The following is an 18,018-nucleotide window of genomic DNA, read 5'->3' as shown; positions in this document are numbered from 1 at the left end:
TGGGGGGTTTGGGGCCGCGGGAAAAACGGCGCGTGCGGTGCGCAGCGGGGCGGAGGCCGGACGGGTGGGGCTCGCGGTGCCCTCCGGCGGGCGGGCGGCGGGGAGGCCGGTGCGGGGCCCACCGCCCCCCCGGGGCCGGGCCGGGGGCGGGGCCGGGCGGGGCCAGCGGCGCATTAGCGCCTTGTCAATTCGGCTGCTCAGACTTGCTCTGGCCTCCGCGCCCGCGCCCAGCGACGTGCGGGCTGCTTGGCCCGCGCCCTCCTACGCCCGGCCTGCGCCCCGCGCCCCTCGCCGCCGCCCGCCGCGCGCCCCCGGCAGCGCCGGCCCCATGCCCGCCGGCCGCCCGGGCCCCGCCGCCCAATCCGCGCGGCGGCCGCCGCCGCCGCTGCCCCTGCTGCTGCTCTGCGTCCTCGGGGCGCCGCGAGCGGGATCAGGAGCCGGTGAGTACACGGCGCCGTGCTCCCTCCTTCCCGCCTGGGCCGAGAGCGTGCGCCCCGGGGGCAACCGCGGGGGGGAGGGGGCGCGGGCGCCACCTGGATGGCCCGGGAACAAAGGAAGGCGCCCCCGGGGCGGCCCTCGGGGCGCCCTCACCTGTGGGGCGCACGGCGCCGAAGTTCCCTGGCCCGAGGGTCCGGCTTCCGCTACCGAGGCCTTCTTACCTGGGCTGCCCTGTGGAGGACGCCCGACTCGGCCCCAGGGGGTCGAGGAGTCGCGGCCTGGGACCGTCTGCACGGCGGGACGCGGGGGGCGCACGCGACAGCGTCTGCTGACTTGGAGTCGCGGAGACTGCGGGTCACCGCACCCGGGCGGGGGCGCACGCAGTAGGCGCGCTGGGTGCCGGCCCTGAACGGGGCCCCCCCGGGTGGAGGGATGAGCCCCGTGAGGAAGGCGGGGCGGGAGGGGGCCGCTCTGGCCGCCTGGCGCGCGGCCCGGGGTCCCCGGGGACGCGCCTCTCCGCGGGCCGGCGCCGCCGCCCTCCCCCGGCGGGACCCCGCGCGCGGGGTTCTACGGAGTCCCCGCCACCGGCAGCGTTTAAAACAGTTCCCGGCCACGCTGCGCCGGACTAGGAGACTCCAGCGAGAGAAATCTTTGTGAGAGAGTGGGTGAGAGGGAGAGGGAGCGGGAGCCAGCGAGTCCGGGCACCGTGGGCCCAGCCTGGGTGTGTGTGGGGGGGCAGTCACTGGGAGCCCCCAACCCCCGCAGGCCGAGAGACCCCCACCCTGTTGGGAGCTCCTGGCCTCCGGCACTCTCCGGTCCCCCACCCGATGCACACCCTCGCCAGGACACCGTCTCCACATCCCGACCCACTCTGGGACACACCCAGAGACACACAAAGACTCACACTGGCTTGTGGCCCATCACCCTCGCCCTCGGATGCGTGCACACTGCATCCCAGATGCACATTCTCACACCATCGGGGCGCGCACACACACATTCCATCCCTGACACACACACATTCATGGTCACACACTCTTTCCAAGGGGGAGGCGACACAGGGCACACACACAGGCACAGCCTGCCCTGGATGTTCACAGTCACCCCGAGGGCCCCATGCAGGCTCGCAAGTCGACCAGGAGGAGCACGTCCCTCTCCCCTGGTGGACCTACACTGCACAGAGCTGTTTGCAGGCTCCTTGCGGTGCGCCTCCAGAAGGCTCAGGGTCCCGTGCCCTGGGGGCACTTGCTGAAAGCCTAGCAAGCCCAAGGCTCCTGGACAGGTGAGGGGCTGCCCCAAGGCCCTCCTCGGATTCCTGACAGCTCTGCCAGGCAGTGGGCAGCACTCGTGAATGCCACCTTTAGTGGCAGGCTTTGTTTTCCATCCAGCAGAGCAACAAGCAAAGGTGGTGGTGGGATTGTTGTGCGTGTGTTTTTTCCTTTAAGGGGGAAGAAATTAAATAAAAGATTCTCACACCTCAGCAATATGTTTCTACTTACGGTGTGTCTTAGCACCTGACCAGCAGGCCAGCAGGTCGTAAAGTGTCTGCAGGTACCAGCAGGACAGGAGATGGGGACCCCAGGATGGAGGCCACCCTCCTGCCTTGCTTGCAGAGAATCTCACACTTTTCGCTTTTAAAACACATGGTGTTCCTTTTTAATAACGGCAGTGGCTCCAGATTGGGAAGGGGGAGAGGAAAAAACTTTTAAAGGCCCCAGCTCTGCGGGAAAGGGCGGGGAGGCAGGGAGCACGGGATGGGGGTGGGGGTGGGGTGGGGTGGGGGGTGCTGTCCAAAAGCCTAGCCCAGGGGTCTGCTTGGGGAGCCTTCTAGGAAGCCCCCAAACTAGGCCAGGCACCCCCCCCCCAACCTCAGTGGACTGTCCCCAGCTGCTTTGCCGGGGCTGGAATGTATGCATCCCAGTTCTGCTGAATGCCTTGGCGTTTTGTTCGTGGAGGACTGGAGAGACTGCACCAGCCAGCCAGGACCCCAGAGCCGGGAGGGACCCTGATCCCAACAGCTCCTCTGTACTAAAGTGTGTTGGGCCCTCTCGACATCATGAGCTCATCGCATTCATCTCCCCAGCAGGTAGAATGGATTTTCCTCCCATTTTACGGAGGAGGAAACAGAACAGGAGAAAGCAAGCCAATTGCCCAGGTGCTCCAGCTGAGATGGGCACCCACATCCTCAGGAGGAGAAGGCCTCCCCGTGACCTTTCCTGCTGGAGCTTGGGTTGGGGGACTGGCCTGTCCAAGCCCGCCTGGCCGTGCCCTCTCGCCCCATCCCCCGCCCAGCCCCGGGAGGGCAGCTGCAGCTGCTGGCAGGCAGGCCACACCAGCCCAGGCCAGGCGGGTGGGGCAGAGGGGCATTGCCCCCGCCTCCAGCCAGGACCCCCCAGAGCGCCCCCTTCCTGCCCTGGCTGTGGTGGTGGGTGGGGGACGGGAGGGGCGGGACCCACCCCTGAGGGTTGAGGATGGGCCTGGGGTCTGGGCAGGCCTGGCCGTGCCTCCCACCCTGCTGGGGGGGCCCAGGCAGGAAGCGGTGGGTGGGCCGGGGCAGAGACGCTGGCACGCCCGAGTTCATGCCTAAGGAATTCCGAATTAGCGGGCGGCTGGCTGCCTGGGACCTCCGGGGCGGCCCCCTGGCCCCCCGCCCCCGGCCGCCCCCGCCTCCTCAGCTCTGGCCCGCTCAGCCGGCTCCTTCGCACGGACGCTGAGACCTCCAGCGAGCCCTGGGCCAAGCCCCAAATGCAACTGCGATCCCAGGCTCTAGCAAGACATGGCCCTCCAAGCCAAGTTTGCCCGGGAAAGTCATCAGGGCCGGCCTCGGAACTGCGTCCACCCCATCTCACCCATGTGGGGCAGTGGGGGGCCAGCACAGGGCAGCCGCTGGAATGTAGGAGGCCTACAAGGGGACTGGGATTGCCCTGTCCTTGGCTGCCAGGGAAGCTGGCCTGCCCCCCGCCCCTCTGTCCCCTCTGAAGTCCCCTGTTACAGCTGCCTGGTGATCCTTTTAAAACACAAATCCCTCCCCTGCTCAACTCTGGAAGAACTCCTCTCTGAAGGTCTGGCCCCTGCTGACCTCATTTCCTACCACCTGTACCCTGGGATCTTTGCTCTTGCTGCTCCAGTGTCTGAACACCCTCTTCTATATATTGTCATGGCTACTTCTTTCATTTCATGCGCTTCCCTGGTGGCTCAGACAGTAAAGAATCTGCCTGCAATGCAGGAGACCCGGGTTTGATCCCTGGGTCAGGAAGATCCCCTGGAGAAGGGGATGGCAGCCTACTCCAATGTTCTTGCCTGGAGAATCCCATGGACAGAGGAGCCTGGCGGGCTGCAGTCCATGGGGTCACAAAGAGTCAGACATGACTGAGCGACTAACTTTCATTTTATTCACATCTCAGGTCAAATGCCACTTCCCCAGACAGGCCTCTTGGGTCAATTAGCTGCTACCATTGATTCGTGCTTTATTTTCTCCCTTGTTTGTTCTTTTAGATACTTGTGCTTTTTCCTGCTGCTCCCTGGGCTTCCCTGGTGGCTCAGAGGTTACAGCGTCTGCCTGGACTGTGGGAGACCCGGGTTCGATCCCTGGGTCGGGAAGATCCCCTGGAGAAGGAAATGGCAACCCACTCCAGTACTCTTGCCTGGAGAATCCCATGGAGGGAGGAACCTGGTAGGCTACAGTCCATGGGGTCGCAAAGAGTCGGACATGACTGAGCGACTTCACTTTCCTTGGACTCAAGTCCCACAAGAACATGAATGTTGAGTGTCTTGGCGACCATTGTGCCCTCAGGTCCTGACGCATTGTAGGTGCTCCTTGAATTAGTGAGTGAACTAATGAATCCTTACAACCACTCTTGGTGGAGAGAGAGCTTCTTAAAGACTCAGAGATGTAAAGAAACTGGGTCAACTTCCAGAGTGAGCTGAGGGCATTCGAAACCAGGTCAGCCTGGCTTAAAAGTCCCACGGAGTTGTCCTTAAAATTTTCACTCTTCTCAAACAACCCCATGTGGTGAATACCATGATGCCCATTTCCCAGATGGGGAGACTGAGGCTTAGAACGACATCTAGGACTTGAACTGGGCACCCTTCTCCCTGTTCTGTGCCTTGATTTCCTCCTGGATAAAGACAGTTTCCTTTTAGATTCTAATCTTCAGAAGGAGAAGCCATGGGCTGCCCCAGTGGCAGTCGGGAGGAAAGGCATCAACCATGGCCTCCCCGAGGTTCCTCTGCTCAGAACCCAGTTCACACACAACCCAGTTTAGGAAGTCACTCACTTCCCATCTGATCTTTCCAATGGCCCTGAGGACTGTGAGCTTTCTTGTTCCCATTTTGCAGATTAGGAAAACTGAGTTGAGGGGGAGGATGATGACGATGGCCAGACCTTTTGGATGAGGGTTGGGAGCATAGAGCTTGCCACAGCCACCTTCAGTTCTGGTGGCGGTGCAGAGCAGAACTTTAGAGACTGATGAATACAGGTTTAGTGTGCCTGTCTTCTATTTGGTGACCATAGGCAAGGGCCTTGATCTCTCAGAGCCTTGTTTTTTTCATCCATAAAATCAGCAGGATTCTAGTAGGGCACCTCTTTTTAGAAGTGCTTTCCTCTAGAGACATCTACTATGTGTGAGGTTCTGAGGGATATCAAAGAAGGAACACACAAATCTGTTATTTCTAATTGTCAAAAAATAAAATGAAATTTAAAAGAAAAAAAAGAAAAAGCAGAGTGCAGTGGTTGTCAGAAGTGTGTGCAAAGTAGGAGTTCCTTGGATCTGAATGAGGTTTGTCACCGATCAGAAAAAGCCCTGAGCAAGTCAGTGAGGAACTGGCTTGGAAGGACTGAATTGTGGAATCAGACAGTCCTGGGGCTGAATCTCAGCTTTGCCACCAACCTTAGGTTGGTCATTTGACCTGACTGAGCCTCAGTTTCCTTCTCTGTAAAATGGGCGGCAATCATAAACAGCTCCTTTGCAGGACTGCCATGAGCCTTGGAGGTCCTAGGCTGGTGGAAGGCCCAGGGCAGCTCCATCCCAGCCCTGACAGGTGTTCCTCTCTGACCCCAGACACGGCTGTGATCAGTCCCCAGGACCCCACGCTCCTCATCGGCTCCTCCCTGCAGGCCACGTGCTCAGTGCATGGGGACACCCCAGGGGCCACCGCCGAGGGCCTCTACTGGACCCTCAACGGGCGCCGCCTGCCCCCTGAGCTATCCCGAATGCTCAACGCCTCTACTATGGCCCTCGCCCTGGTCAACCTCAATGGATCCAGGCAGCAGTCAGGGGACAACCTTGTGTGCCACGCCCGCGACGGCAGCATTCTGGCTGGCTCCTGCCTCTATGTTGGCCGTAAGTGGACACCCAGGGGCAGATCTTGGGGGCAGCATCTCCCTCTGGAGAGGGGTGTGAATCGTGGGCCCTCTAGTCTTGGCCTGAACAGTGGGTATACTGGCACAAGTTGAGGGGCATGGGCCCCCCAGGTGGGCATGAGATCCTGGAGGCACCCATACACCATTCTCAAGAGAGCTATGCAGGTGGCACTGCCCACGTCCACTCTGTCCATCCTCCTTCTGCTCCATGGGGGGGGCCCCCGCTGGCAGCCAACAAGTCCCCCTTCCACCTGTCCGTGGCCAGCCCAGACCTCAGCCCCCATACCCACTCCCCCAGTGCCCCCAGAGAAACCCTTCAACATCAGCTGCTGGTCCAGGAACATGAAGGACCTGACATGCCGCTGGACGCCGGGGGCCCACGGGGAAACCTTCCTCCACACCAACTACTCCCTCAAGTACAAGCTGAGGTTGGTGGTGGCCCTCGGGTGACATGTCCCAGCCCAGCTCTGTGGCCTGGGCCACCCTCTCTGAGCTCCGGGGTCCTGTCTGCACTTCTGGGCTGGGCTGGGGAGGTCTGGGGGCCCCTCACGTGTCCTCCTCCCCGCCTGTCCCTGCAGGTGGTACGGGCAGGACAACACGTGTGAGGAGTACCACACGGTGGGACCTCATTCCTGCCACATCCCCAAGGACCTGGCTCTCTTCACGCCCTATGAGATCTGGGTGGAGGCCACCAACCGGCTGGGCTCAGCCCGCTCTGACGTGCTGACGCTGGACATTCTGGATGTGGGTGAGCCCCGCCCCCTACCGAGGCCAGCGTGGCCCACCTGCGACCCTCACCTCCAGGCACCCCCCCTCCCCGGCCCCGCAAAGGCCCAGCCATGGCTGCAGCTCAGCTGAGGTCTCAGGGACCAGGCTGGTTGGGGATGGGAGGAGCGAGGCATCCACCCACTGGTCCCCAGCCCCCTGCAGCAACCAGGATACCCCTACTCTGCGGAGAACACCTGGCCTGGCTGCCTCCCCCATCAGCAGCCCAGGTGTGCGGGGAGAGGGCCCAGGGGAGCTAGGAGGGGGCGCCCAGGTCGGGAGGCGCCCCAGGAAGCCGCAGCCTGGAGCTGAGAGGGGGTGCAGGCAGGAGGCAGGAAGTGGATGATCCGCGAGCAGAATTGGGCCTAATCTAATTAGGGTGTTTCTCAGCCCCGAGCAGGCCTGTGCCTTAACCCTTTCGGCCCCTCACCAAGGCCTCAGGGGAAGAGGCCAGCCCTCCTTGTGGCCCAAAGGACTCCCTGAAGGATCCTTGGAAGGCTTGCAGCAAGTCCCTCCTCTTGCTTCCCACTTTATTTCCTCAAATCCTGAAGGGGCTGTGGGCATGTCCCAGTTGTCCCTTTGCACCTTTGTGAAGTCGGAAGGAGTAGGAGGTAGGCAGTGGAGGGGGTGTGTCAAGGGGAGCTTCCCAGGGCTCTGGCAGCCTAAGGGCCCCCTGCACTCCTGGGCATAATAATAATAATATCATCATCCAGGCAGTGTCTGCTTTTTACATAGTTCCCTGAAGATAGGATTATGTTTCTCCTGTCACAGATAATTGTGGTGATAACAGCTAACATTAATTGAGTGCTTCTGGGTGCTGAGTGTTACCCGAATATTATCTAATATAATCCACCCGTCCCAAGTCGGGGGAGAGAGAATGGAAGCAGGTGCCATCTAAGACGCGTGCTCTGGTACTTGGACCCAGAGGGTGCCAGCCAGGTCCAAAGAGATCCCGGTGACGAAGGCCTGTCCTGCCCCCTAGTGACCACCGACCCCCCGCCGGACGTGCACGTGAGCCGCGTCGGGGGCCTGGAGGACCAGCTGAGCGTGCGCTGGGTTTCACCGCCTGCTCTCAAGGACTTCCTCTTCCAAGCCAAGTACCAGATCCGCTACCGAGTGGAGGACAGCGTGGACTGGAAGGTGCCTGCCCCGCCCCTCCCCGGCCGGCTCCTCCCTCCTCCCATCCCTTGCCGCGCTGCCCCCGCCTCTGACCCTGCGCTGGCCGCCCAGGTGGTGGACGATGTGAGCAACCAGACCTCCTGCCGCCTGGCAGGCCTGAAGCCCGGCACCGTCTACTTCGTGCAAGTGCGCTGCAACCCCTTCGGCATCTACGGCTCCAAGAAGGCCGGGATCTGGAGCGAATGGAGCCACCCCACGGCTGCCTCCACCCCCCGAAGTGGTGAGCACCCCAGTGGGGCTGGGTGAGCCTGGGACCAGCTCCAAAACAGCCGGAGCCTCTGTTTCCTTATTTCCTTCGGGAGAGTTGAGGTCTCAAACTCTTGGCCCTGTGGTTGGGGGGAGGGGGGCAATTGTGGCCCTTGAATCTATTTTCTTAGCCTGTCATTTGGGGGCGGGGGGAAGTTTGAACCACTTGCAGACTTTTAAAAACAGTCACAAATACTCTAGATTCCCTAGAAAAAGTTGTCTGTAAGAGGACACAGAGTTACTCCACAGCCCTCATCGGCAGAGGCTGCCCTCAAGTCATGGCCCTTGCTCTTTTGGTTGTGCCATCCCCACTTGGCCCATTGCACCCACATGGACCCCTTCCCTAGCCCCTAGGGGCAAGTGAACTTGAGACCCTTGCTTCTCTAAGACCGTGGGCTGCCAACTCTCCCTACAACAGGCTTTGGTTTCCCCTTCAGATCAAGGTAGGGGGATGAAATGATCAGACGCCTGGGTCTGATTCCCTTTGCCATCTTCTCTCCTCTGTGAAATGGTATGAAATTTTGCTTGGTACCTCTGGCCTCAGCTTTCCCATCTGGAAAGTGGGGATCACAGTCATGCCTGCCTCAGGCTATCGTGAGGGCTAGATGAGAGAGAACCCATGGAAAGTGCCCTCATGGTGGGTGCCACCCAAGTGTTTGCAAGTAATAGTTACTGAGGCTCCTATCGCCTGCTCCTGCCATGGTTTCACCCAAGGGAGGCCCCCTGTTCTCAGACGAGGACCCCAAGCCCCCAAGAGGTGCACCCAGCCCCCCAAAGTCACACAAGGATCTGAACGCAGTTCCCTTGAAGTCTAGGCTCACGCTCTTGGAATGATGGGGAAACCAAGGCCCAGAGAGGGTCCCAGAGTCAGGGAGTGGCAGAGCAAGGCTCCAACTAGTTCCCCAGCCCCCATCCGGGGCCCCTCCAGGTTCAGGGGTGGGCGGGAACTAGCACAGCCAGGAGGGGCTTGAGCCTTGGCCCCTGCTCGTGCCCAGCACCTGCGATTCTTGCACGGGAGCCAGCAGGCGGCTGCGTCCGCTGGGGAGGCTGGGGGAGGCCAGGGGAGGCCGCCAGGGGCAGTGGGGGCCGTGGCTGTGCCAGGGCCTGTCAGCGGGTCCCCGGCATTATTTATGACGTGAGGCCGATGTCCTTATCCGCCGGCCCGCTCAGGCTGCTCAGGGCTGGCTGCGGCTGGCGGCTGGATGGACAGGCCGGCCTCCCACCTGGCCCTCCTGGCCCACTCCCCATCCATCCGGCTGTACTCTCAGGCCTGTCCTAGGGACTGTCCCTCCCCTCAGAGTCACTTCGAATTGTCTGCCTCCTTTCATCTGTCGCTCACTCTCTTTCCCCGTGTCTGTCTTTCTGCCTTTTTTGGTTTCTGCGTCCCTACATCCCCAGTGTCTCTGTCCCTTCCTGTTCTGGCTCCCTCTCCATCTCTCCACCCTCTGCACCTCCTTGGCCGCCCCCCGTGGCTTTCGTTCCCCGTGTATCTGTCTCTCTTTGCCTCCATCTCTTAATGTCTGCCTTGGTCTCTCCAGCTTTCTCATCAGCGTCTCTCTCTCCTTTCCCCTGCCTCCTGCTCCGGCTTATCCCTCTGGCCCTGGCCCTTCTCCTCACTCCCCCGCTTTCACTCACACCTGGCTCAGGGTGCCTGGAGATGTGGAGGAGGAACCCCTTCCTCCCCCTGCCCCCTGTCTCCTCGGGGGCGCAGCTGGGCTGCAGTGTTAGGCCGGGCCGTGGGGCGGACCGGGTCGCGCTGAAACAGGGACGGGCGGGGTGGGTCCCCGAGGTGAACGCGGTCCTGCCGCGCGAGGGAACCTCCCTCTCCTGCCCGCGCGCGCCCTCTGCTGGCCGCGCCCTGACGCTGCCGCTCCGCCCCCATTAGAGCGCCCGGGCCCGGGCGGCGGGGCTTGCGAGCCGCGGGGCAGCGAGCCGAGCTCGGGGCCGGTGCGGCGCGAGCTCAAGCAGTTTCTGGGCTGGCTCAAGAAGCACGCGTACTGCTCGAACCTCAGCTTCCGCCTCTATGACCAGTGGCGAGCCTGGATGCAAAAGTCACATAAGACCCGCAACCAGGTAGGAAAATGGGACCCCTGGGAGAGGGGTGGAGGGGTGGGGCCGGGTGGGGGTAAAGGGGATGGGAGGTAGGCCCACAGCCCTCAGACACTGCCTCCTTCCTTCCAAGCACAGGACGAGGGGATCCTGTCCTCGGGCAGACGGGGCGCGGCGAGAGGTAAGGGGGAGCCCAGGTGGGTGGGCAGGCCAGGAGTCAAGAGCCCTCCTGGTGACCACAGGCCATGGGCCCTCCATCCTCAGCCTTAGAGTTGCTGAGGTACAAGTCTTTCCTCCAGCATTTATTTATCAGCATTTACCTAACACCTACTGTGTGCCTGACCCCGTGGCCTTTAGCCAAGTAAGAACACCCGGACCCCTTCAAAGTGTCCAGAGGGAATATCATTCTCAGGAATGAATGCACATAGCCACCTGCAGAGCATGTATGAGCACCTACTGCATACTGGCCCTGTGCCACGTGTGTTCCCTGCAGGACAACCCATGGGATGGATAGATATTACTTCTCAGATAGGAAAACCAGGGCCCAGAGAGGAGCAGCAGCCTACGGAGGGCAGCTGGCTGAAAGTGGTGGGCCCAGGACCTGGGCCTCATTTGCTCTGTGGTCCTGGCCCCTCCCAGGCTTCTTGCTAAGCCTGGCTTCCCCTCTGCCTGCAGGTCCTGCCAGATAAGCTCTAGAGGCTGGGGCTGCCCTCCCTGCTGCATGGAGATCCAGGGGCCACCCCAGACTGGGGCCCATCTCTGTACCCTCCCCTCAGGGTGCGCTAGCCCTGTCAGCAGCAGCGGGGGCGAGTACTCCGAGCTCTGAGGGCCACAACAGCTCTGGCCTCCATGTGAGGTGCACCCCAGTGGGGGGTGTGTGTGAGTGAAGGGGGGCTTTGCTTCCCAGAATGCTTGCCAGAGCTGAGTGTGAAGAAGGGTTATTACTCCCCCTACCCAGGACCCCCTCCAAGGAATCTTTTTAAATAAACAAAACTATTTAGGTGCCCTGATTGTGAAGGTGAGTTCGGGGCTAGAGTGGCCTAGGGTGGGGGGCTGTGGGGCTTAGGGGAGGCACGTGGAATCCTGATGACCCTTTGGGATGGGAATCTTCACCTCCCAGAATTTCCAGCTCTCTCCATGATCTGAAATATCTGGTTCTAAACTCCTTGGAGAGTGGGCTTCAAAACACCAGTTTCTAGAGTTATGCAATAGGGGTTGGTGGGAGGGATTCTTGCACCCAGCATCCCTGACTTTGTGGGACCCCACCCCAGCACCCCAGCACACAAGAGATAGTGGAGCAGCTGCAGACAGAAGGTTCTTTAGGTTCTTTATTATGAGAGGTGAAGTGAACTGGAGGAGGGTCAGTGGTCCGTTGGGGTGTGACCCCAGCCGGCTGGGTGGGCAGGGCAGGGCGCCATATGCCCCGTTTTCCATCTCTCTTGTCCCTGCGGAGCCACCATCACTCGGCAGACTCCGCATCAAACCTGAGGTCCTGGAGAACCTCACTGATTGCTTCCATGGTTTTAATTACCCTACAAGAGTGGATGGGAACTATAAATAAAACCCAGATGGGGTGAATTAGCCGCCGCAGTGCAGCTCCAAAGGGGCTGTGGCAAGCCCCAGGCCCTCCTGCCTCCCGCCAAACCTCCAAGCAGCACTAGCAGTGGGAGGATCATTTAGGTGCCTGGGAGAAGGGGTGGTCCTGTGGGTCAGAGTGGCAGGAGGAAAGGTCATCTTGGGTGAGTGTGTGCCATCAGGAAGGTGTGCAGGGCGACTGTGGCAGATGTCTAGTGGGTGTGCACATGTGTGTGTCTGGGAGGCGAAAGGCGGGAATGTGCAGGTGTGTGCCTGGTAGGGCCTGGGCAACCATGTCCAAGCTCCGAGTCGAGCCATGTGAGCAGGATCGACGGGTGTGAGGTATGCAGCTGTGTCCTGAAAATACACAGCGAGCCTGGCGTGAAACGGCAGGGCATATGCACCGGGGGAAGGTGGGTAGTGCGCCTAGGGTCACCAGGTGAAGATTCTGGTGTGCACAGCCAAAGGGTTGCGTGCGGGTCCAGAGGGCTGGCGGTCTGACCTTGCCAGCCCTGGGGCATGCCTGTGTGGGGCTGGGTGCCCAAGGATGCCTGTGCAAATCTAGCATGGTCAGCCTACTGGGACGCAGCACTCACTTCATCTTCAGCTGGTGCATCTGCAGGCTGTCCTCCTGCCCAGTCAGCTCTGGTGTCCCCATCAGCTGCAGCAGGGCCACCTGGTTGGGGGAATGGGCATCGAGGAGGACGTCACGGTTGGCAGAAGCCGTGCCCTGACCTCCCACATAGGAGGGAGGGGGAAACACTGAAGCCCCCAGAAAGGCAGCACAAGGGGGAGGAGGGCAAAGCAGGCAGGAGTCTCAAGGGCAGCAGTACTTTTAACGCTGGAGGAATCTAGGATTAGGTTTAGAGGGGCTCCTGACCAGGGGGGCCTAGTGGGCGGGCCCTAGAGTCCGCGAAGTGTGGGTGTGGCTTCATGTAGGCGGGGAAGGGGAATAGGGGTAAAATCTCAGCCAGGGATTGGGGGACAGGAGTGGTGCAGGTGGGGGTATAAAGTAGGCGGAATCTCTTAGTTTCAGAAACCAGCCAGGACGGTGTAATCCCAATTTGGAAATAGGCCAAAAACCTAGACTTGGGTTGGGTCTTTAAAAGAGGGTGGCCTGGGAATCCCAGCTGCGAGTGTGGTGTGGGCGTGGTGATCAGGATTGGTTGTGAAGGCAGAGTAGGCCGGGTCACAGGCCCACAACTTAGGCTGGGATCTAGGGTTACTAGGAAGGGGACTTGACCTGGAGTTTCATTGCACCCAATCTGAGGGTTGAGTAACAGATCTGGGGCACTGGGACAAGCCAGAGAGGGGAGGAGCACTGTAGAGGTGGGGTCTGGGATGGAGCGGGCGTGTCCTGGATAAAAGTGGGGGCAGAAAGGAGGGGGCTAAGCCTGAGACTCTCAAGTGAAATATTAATGGACGACTTAGCTGGGACATGTAGAGGGGACTGCTGGGGCGCCAGGGGCGGGGTTTACAGGGACGGAATGTGGCCCCTCCCCCAAGGGGTGCACCGTGGGCCAAGCCCCGGGAGACACAAGCCGTAGAGTGGGCGCGGGGGAAACGGCCGGGGGGCGGGGCCTCACCGTGGTCAGGCGTGTCTCCTCCAGCTGCTGCAGGCTGCGCACGTGGCTCGCGAGCAGCGGCTGCGCTCGGGGTCCGGCTAGCTCGGCCTCCACCGCCAGCACCTCTCTCGAGGCGGCGGCGAAGACCTGGGTCACCTCGTGGACCGTGCTCCGGTAGCGCGGGAAGTCGTAGGGCGGGCCGCTGCTCAGGTACTGGCGGTGGCCTCTGTGGCAGGTGGGGGTCCTGAGGCTATGGCCCCGGCTCTCAGGCCCTGCACCCGCGTCGACCGCCTGAAAGCCGCCCAAGAAGTGTCCCCCGATCCCAGAGTGTGGAGGGTAACCCGAGACTAGCGCACCCCAGCGCATAAGGAAGGGAGCGATCTGGTCTCCTCGCAAACCCCGCTCCACCTCCGACACTGAGGCGCACGGGGACCCAGTTCCTCCCTCAAGGCTCGCCCATCCCCAGAGTGGGCTGAGGGCCGAACACTGGGACCCCTCCCCTCCCATACGCCCACACTCACTCCTCCAGCCGGCGGAAGGCCTGCGCGCGCTCAGCTTGCAGCTGGTGGATGCGCTGCACCAGCTCCCGGATCGGGGCATCTTTCTACGGAGCGGGGAGCATGGCTAGGGCATGAAGCTGGTGCCCCCGGGCCTGCACCGCCCGCCCCACTCATGTTCCCGCTCGGGCTTGAGCTCACCCAGGGCCACACCAGCTCCTCGCGCTCTGGGACTCCAGTGGCGGCTGTATCACCCGGCACCGCAGGGACAGTGGACTCTGATGCGGCCTCCGCTGTGATCATGACTGCGCAGCTCTGGCCCCGCCCGGGATCAGGTTGCTCCGATGCGCCTGGCGCCCCCTACAGGCCGGGAGGCCTCGGAACGTAGCCTGTGGTGAACAGCCAACCTGGAAGAAACCCCGGGGAACAATGGGAGGCGAATACTGGAGGGCTTCTCAGGTCTGACACCCTCTACCCACCCCACCCCGTGTTTATTCCTGTCCAGCGCTTGCCTTCTTAAAGTTTTTGATCTTGAATATAAGGTTCTATATACAGCAAGGTTTTGTTTCTATACAACTGTCAACACCCTACTTCACTTCCTCACATCCCATTCCCACACAAAGAAAAAGAAATCTGGCAAGTGATATTCGTCATCAGAGGCCACAGGTTGTGACAAGAGTGGGATCTGAACGCAGGTTCTGACATTGGAAAGCTCAAGTCGCTGGAACCCAGCCTACAGCAGATTCACTAGCAGGTCCTATGTGAACTGGTTGGAAAAAAAGTGAAAGTGACTCAGTCCAGTCTCTTTGTGACCCCAGGGGACTCTCCATGGAATTCTCCAGGAATACAGTCCATGGAATTCTCCAGGCCAGAATACTGGAGTGGGTATCCTTTCCGTTCTCCACGGGATCTTCCCAACCCAGGTCTCCAGCATTGCAGGTGGATTCTTTACCAGCTGAGCCACAAGGAAAACCCAAGTATACTGGAGTGAGTAGCCCACTCCTTTTCCAGGGGATTTCCCGACCCAAATCCAACCAGGGTCTCCTGCATTGCAGGTGGATTCTTTACCAACTGAGATATCAGGGAAGCGCTGATTGGAAGTGAGCTGAAAAAAAGCCCCCGAGATGGGAGTCCAGGGCAGGGCAGGGAGATGGTGGTGGTAGTGTTTCATATTAAGAAAAGGCCTGAGAGCTGGATACACACTGCCTAATTTTAATTTCAGAACCTCCCTCTTCTAGGAGTGGACAAGTGGGTAGACCAGGAAAATGGTGGCCTGGCCTTAGGAAGGGGCAGCTAACAAGAAACTCAACTACCTGAGGCATGAAGTGACAGCCTTTAACTGGCACTCCAGGTCTCAGCTATTCTCAGGCATCACTCTAGGCCTGAGTTGTCACCTACATCAAGCCCCAGTCATCCTAAGACAAAAAAAACACAGCCTTGCCAGGCAAAATGGAGAGGTGTTATTACACTAGGGGGTATGCTCCAGCCTATCCACCCATCCACCCACACCCAAACACCTCCAGGGCCCAGACATAAGGGCTGTTAAATGTGCCTGACCAGGTCCCACAGGTCACTTGGTGAAGGTCTTTATTCTCTATTTCAGATGATAAAACCCAAATGGGTGGGCTCACTAGGTTATGTGGCGGAGGGCCAGGTCTGAGACTTCCCTGTGCTGTGGTTCTGACTTCAGATGTGAAGGGCAGGGACCATGGTCCAATTTACAAATAAGACAACTGGAACTCAGGACCCAGGACCCCCAAGGGCTATGAAGAGCTGAGTGACACGAAGTCCCATAGATGTCCACATCTCAGTCACCCCCGCCCCCCTCACTGGACAGACCAGCCACAGGGACACCAGTTACTGCTCCAGTCAACGAAAGGGAAACTTTATTGAGGCCTAGGACCACGGGGCTTGGGCAGGAGGCCACCCTGCGGGCAAAGGAGAAGCAGGTGGAAGAGCTTTATTTGACCTTCTTCTTGGGGCGCAGGTTGTTGGTGTGGCCGCACTTCTTCTTGCGGCAGTTGACAGCACGGGGGTGCAGGCGGGCGTAACACCTGTGCAAGAACACCAGGGACGGTGAGGGCGCATCCCGACCACGCCCAGGGCGGTCCCCGCCCCCCACTCGTGAGCACATACTTGCGGCAGATCATCTTGTCGCAGTTGTATTTCTGAGCGAGCTGGCGGAGGGAAGGCTCAATGATGCCGCCTCGCAGACGAAGCACCAAGTGCAGGGTGGACTCTACAGGAAATGAAGGGCAGAGACACTGACGGAGCCTAGCCTCACCACCTCAGTCCCACGGGTGGAGGGCAGCCTTCAGGGCCCTCCAGACCACAGCTTATCAAGTATGATGGGGCTACATCAGAATCCCTTGGGTATGTGCACATGGACATGCCACCCCACAGAACCTCCACCTTGTCATGTCACCAGTCCTCACGAAATCGGAGACTAATATAAATATACACCAACAGTGGTATCCATCTCAGTTTCCCCACAGGCAAGGCAATTTCTAAGAGATGCAAGGATAACCTTTTATTTTGCTAGGGAAAAAGTGGGGATTTCCTTTACAATACTTATAACATTAATACACACACATAGGCCTTAAAAGAAAACTGACTAAGAACATGGGAAACCATGGGCATTTGGAAAACACTGATGGAGATGCTTTTCAGTGATGAAAAGAGCACTTTACAGAGCAACACTCCCTAGCGCCATCTGATCCCCACCTTAAGGACCACCCGCCTCTACAGCTCCCTCCTGGTGACAGACTGTCAGCATTGCCTCCTGGGTCCTAGGCCTCGCTGAGGCCCTGCTAGCCACCGCACCCCGTACCTTTCTGGATATTGTAGTCTGACAGAGTGCGGCCATCCTCCAGCTGTTTGCCTGCGAAGATCAGCCGCTGCTGGTCAGGTGGGATGCCTAAGGAGAGAGGACCTCCATTACAGAGGCTCTTGCAAGCACACTGCTGGCAGCTGCCACCACCACCACAAGGCTGTGCCAGGATTACCCCAATCTGTCAAAAGGGAAACTGAGGTGGGGAGGGCAAGCTGCCTTCCCAAGATGACACTGGGGAACACTGGCATGGCTGAGATCTGTTGAAGCCCAGCACCCATTGCACACAGGACAGCAGATACCCAGGGCTGAGGGGTTCCTACTGGGCACAGCACTCAGACTCAGCCCAACTCACCCTCCTTGTCTTGGATTTTGGCTTTGACATTCTCAATGGTGTCACTGGGCTCGACCTCAAGGGTGATGGTCTTGCCCGTCAGGGTCTTCACAAAGATCTGCATCTCTGCGCCTGCTTGGGAGACAGGGTTAGCATGGATGGGGGGAGTGGTGATCACTAAAGGTCTGAGCAGCCCCAGCTCACAGGCTGACCAGGTTTAGTCCAAGCCAGCCCCATGCATGCCTCGACCTCAACTGCAGGCCCACCTCAGTGCCTGGTTCCTTCTGCCCCTCTGAGCCTGCACCTTCAACTTTAGGGCACCACCCTGCCAAGCATATTTTCTCCAAGCGTGGTCTGAAGGTCCCACCCTTCCTCTCCTCACCAGCCCCTGCTCTTCCTGCAGCCTGGGTGGGAATCTCATTTTAGTAGCATCCCAACACGCACACTTTCCTCCCTACAATCCCTTTTCCTCTCCAATACCAAGCTCAGACACCCAAAACTCCGGCTTCCTTCTGGGTTACACCCGAATGCTCAGACCGCACTTCCTGCGTTTTATCCAATCCATAAATAACAACTGCTAACCACGTGCCTGGTACGTGTTTACACAGGTATCGTTTTCATTTTCCAAGTTAAGAAAACAGTTGCTACTACCAGACTCTCTTTACAAACTTAGAAAAAGGCGATAGAAACCCAGCTGAGGGGCTTCATATTTTCGAAGGGACTGGAACAGTTTCCGCCATGAGAAAAATTTACAGTTAATACCCCTCCGCATTAAATTGGATCATCCCCGAAGGACACACGCTCTGCCCAAGACCTCCTCAGATAGCTGGGGCCGGCGGAGCGGGCAAGCTCCCCCTCCAAATGCCGATTTCCCTCGCGGGGCCCAGTTCGGGACCGGAACCCGGCCCAACGTGCCTTGCTAAGCCACCCCCCAGAACCTGGCCCGCCTACACGAACTTCAGGCCGCCGCCTCCGTTCCCTGGGTCCCCATAGTCCCCCGCACCCTACAAACCAATCCGGCCCAGCGCCAACCCGCAAGGCCTCCACCACCAACCTGCTCGGCCGCCTCGTTGAAGAGAAAGAGGGCGGCGGAACCGGAAACCGCCGATTCGCCGCCGAAAGCGCCTGCGCACCGAGCACGCTGCGTGCTTGCGTCACAATCCGCGCCGCGCGTCGTGCCC

The 18,018-nt window shown here is 59.8% G+C and overlaps 3 protein-coding genes across 6 annotated transcripts; 1 reads left to right on the top strand and 2 right to left on the bottom strand.

Annotated features, from left to right (window-relative positions):
- The first annotated feature begins 323 nt into the window (after positions 1–323).
- CRLF1 (cytokine receptor like factor 1) lies at positions 324–11,041 on the top strand. 2 transcript variants are annotated; one of them, XM_025293883.2, is made up of 9 exons: positions 324–440; positions 5,496–5,777; positions 6,096–6,225; positions 6,376–6,545; positions 7,545–7,702; positions 7,793–7,961; positions 9,873–10,060; positions 10,175–10,217; positions 10,712–11,041. In XM_025293883.2, exons 1-9 carry the CDS (start codon positions 329–331, stop codon positions 10,723–10,725), a joined length of 1,266 nt encoding a protein of 421 aa, XP_025149668.1. In that variant the 5' UTR covers positions 324–328; the 3' UTR covers positions 10,726–11,041. The 2 variants fall into 2 exon arrangements, with proteins under 2 accessions (XP_025149668.1, XP_006058088.2); XM_006058026.3 differs by having other exon boundaries at positions 10,170–10,217.
- Positions 11,042–11,346: 305 nt separating this feature from the next.
- REX1BD (required for excision 1-B domain containing) lies at positions 11,347–14,039 on the bottom strand. 2 transcript variants are annotated; one of them, XM_025293884.2, is made up of 5 exons: positions 13,875–14,039; positions 13,698–13,780; positions 13,198–13,402; positions 12,208–12,287; positions 11,347–11,587 (listed from the first exon to the last, which is right to left on the bottom strand). In XM_025293884.2, exons 1-5 carry the CDS (start codon positions 13,974–13,976, stop codon positions 11,569–11,571), a joined length of 489 nt encoding a protein of 162 aa, XP_025149669.1. In that variant the 5' UTR covers positions 13,977–14,039; the 3' UTR covers positions 11,347–11,568. The 2 variants fall into 2 exon arrangements, with proteins under 2 accessions (XP_025149669.1, XP_006058091.1); XM_006058029.3 differs by having other exon boundaries at positions 11,347–11,568; positions 13,875–14,036.
- Positions 14,040–15,530: 1,491 nt separating this feature from the next.
- Positions 15,531–18,010, bottom strand: UBA52 (ubiquitin A-52 residue ribosomal protein fusion product 1). 2 transcript variants are annotated; one of them, XM_006058030.4, is made up of 5 exons: positions 17,892–18,010; positions 16,859–16,969; positions 16,504–16,590; positions 15,810–15,912; positions 15,531–15,727 (listed from the first exon to the last, which is right to left on the bottom strand). In XM_006058030.4, exons 2-5 carry the CDS (start codon positions 16,959–16,961, stop codon positions 15,634–15,636), a joined length of 387 nt encoding a protein of 128 aa, XP_006058092.1. In that variant the 5' UTR covers positions 16,962–16,969; positions 17,892–18,010; the 3' UTR covers positions 15,531–15,633. The 2 variants fall into 2 exon arrangements, with proteins under 2 accessions (XP_006058092.1, XP_025149666.1); XM_025293881.3 differs by having other exon boundaries at positions 16,859–16,972; positions 17,892–17,940.
- Between the last annotated feature and the right edge of the window lie 8 nt (positions 18,011–18,018).

The sequence above is a fragment of the Bubalus bubalis genome, chromosome 9 (assembly GCF_019923935.1).
Source record: "Bubalus bubalis isolate 160015118507 breed Murrah chromosome 9, NDDB_SH_1, whole genome shotgun sequence".
NCBI lineage: Eukaryota > Metazoa > Chordata > Mammalia > Artiodactyla > Bovidae > Bubalus > Bubalus bubalis.
This window is presented reverse-complemented; position numbering and strand designations above follow the sequence as displayed.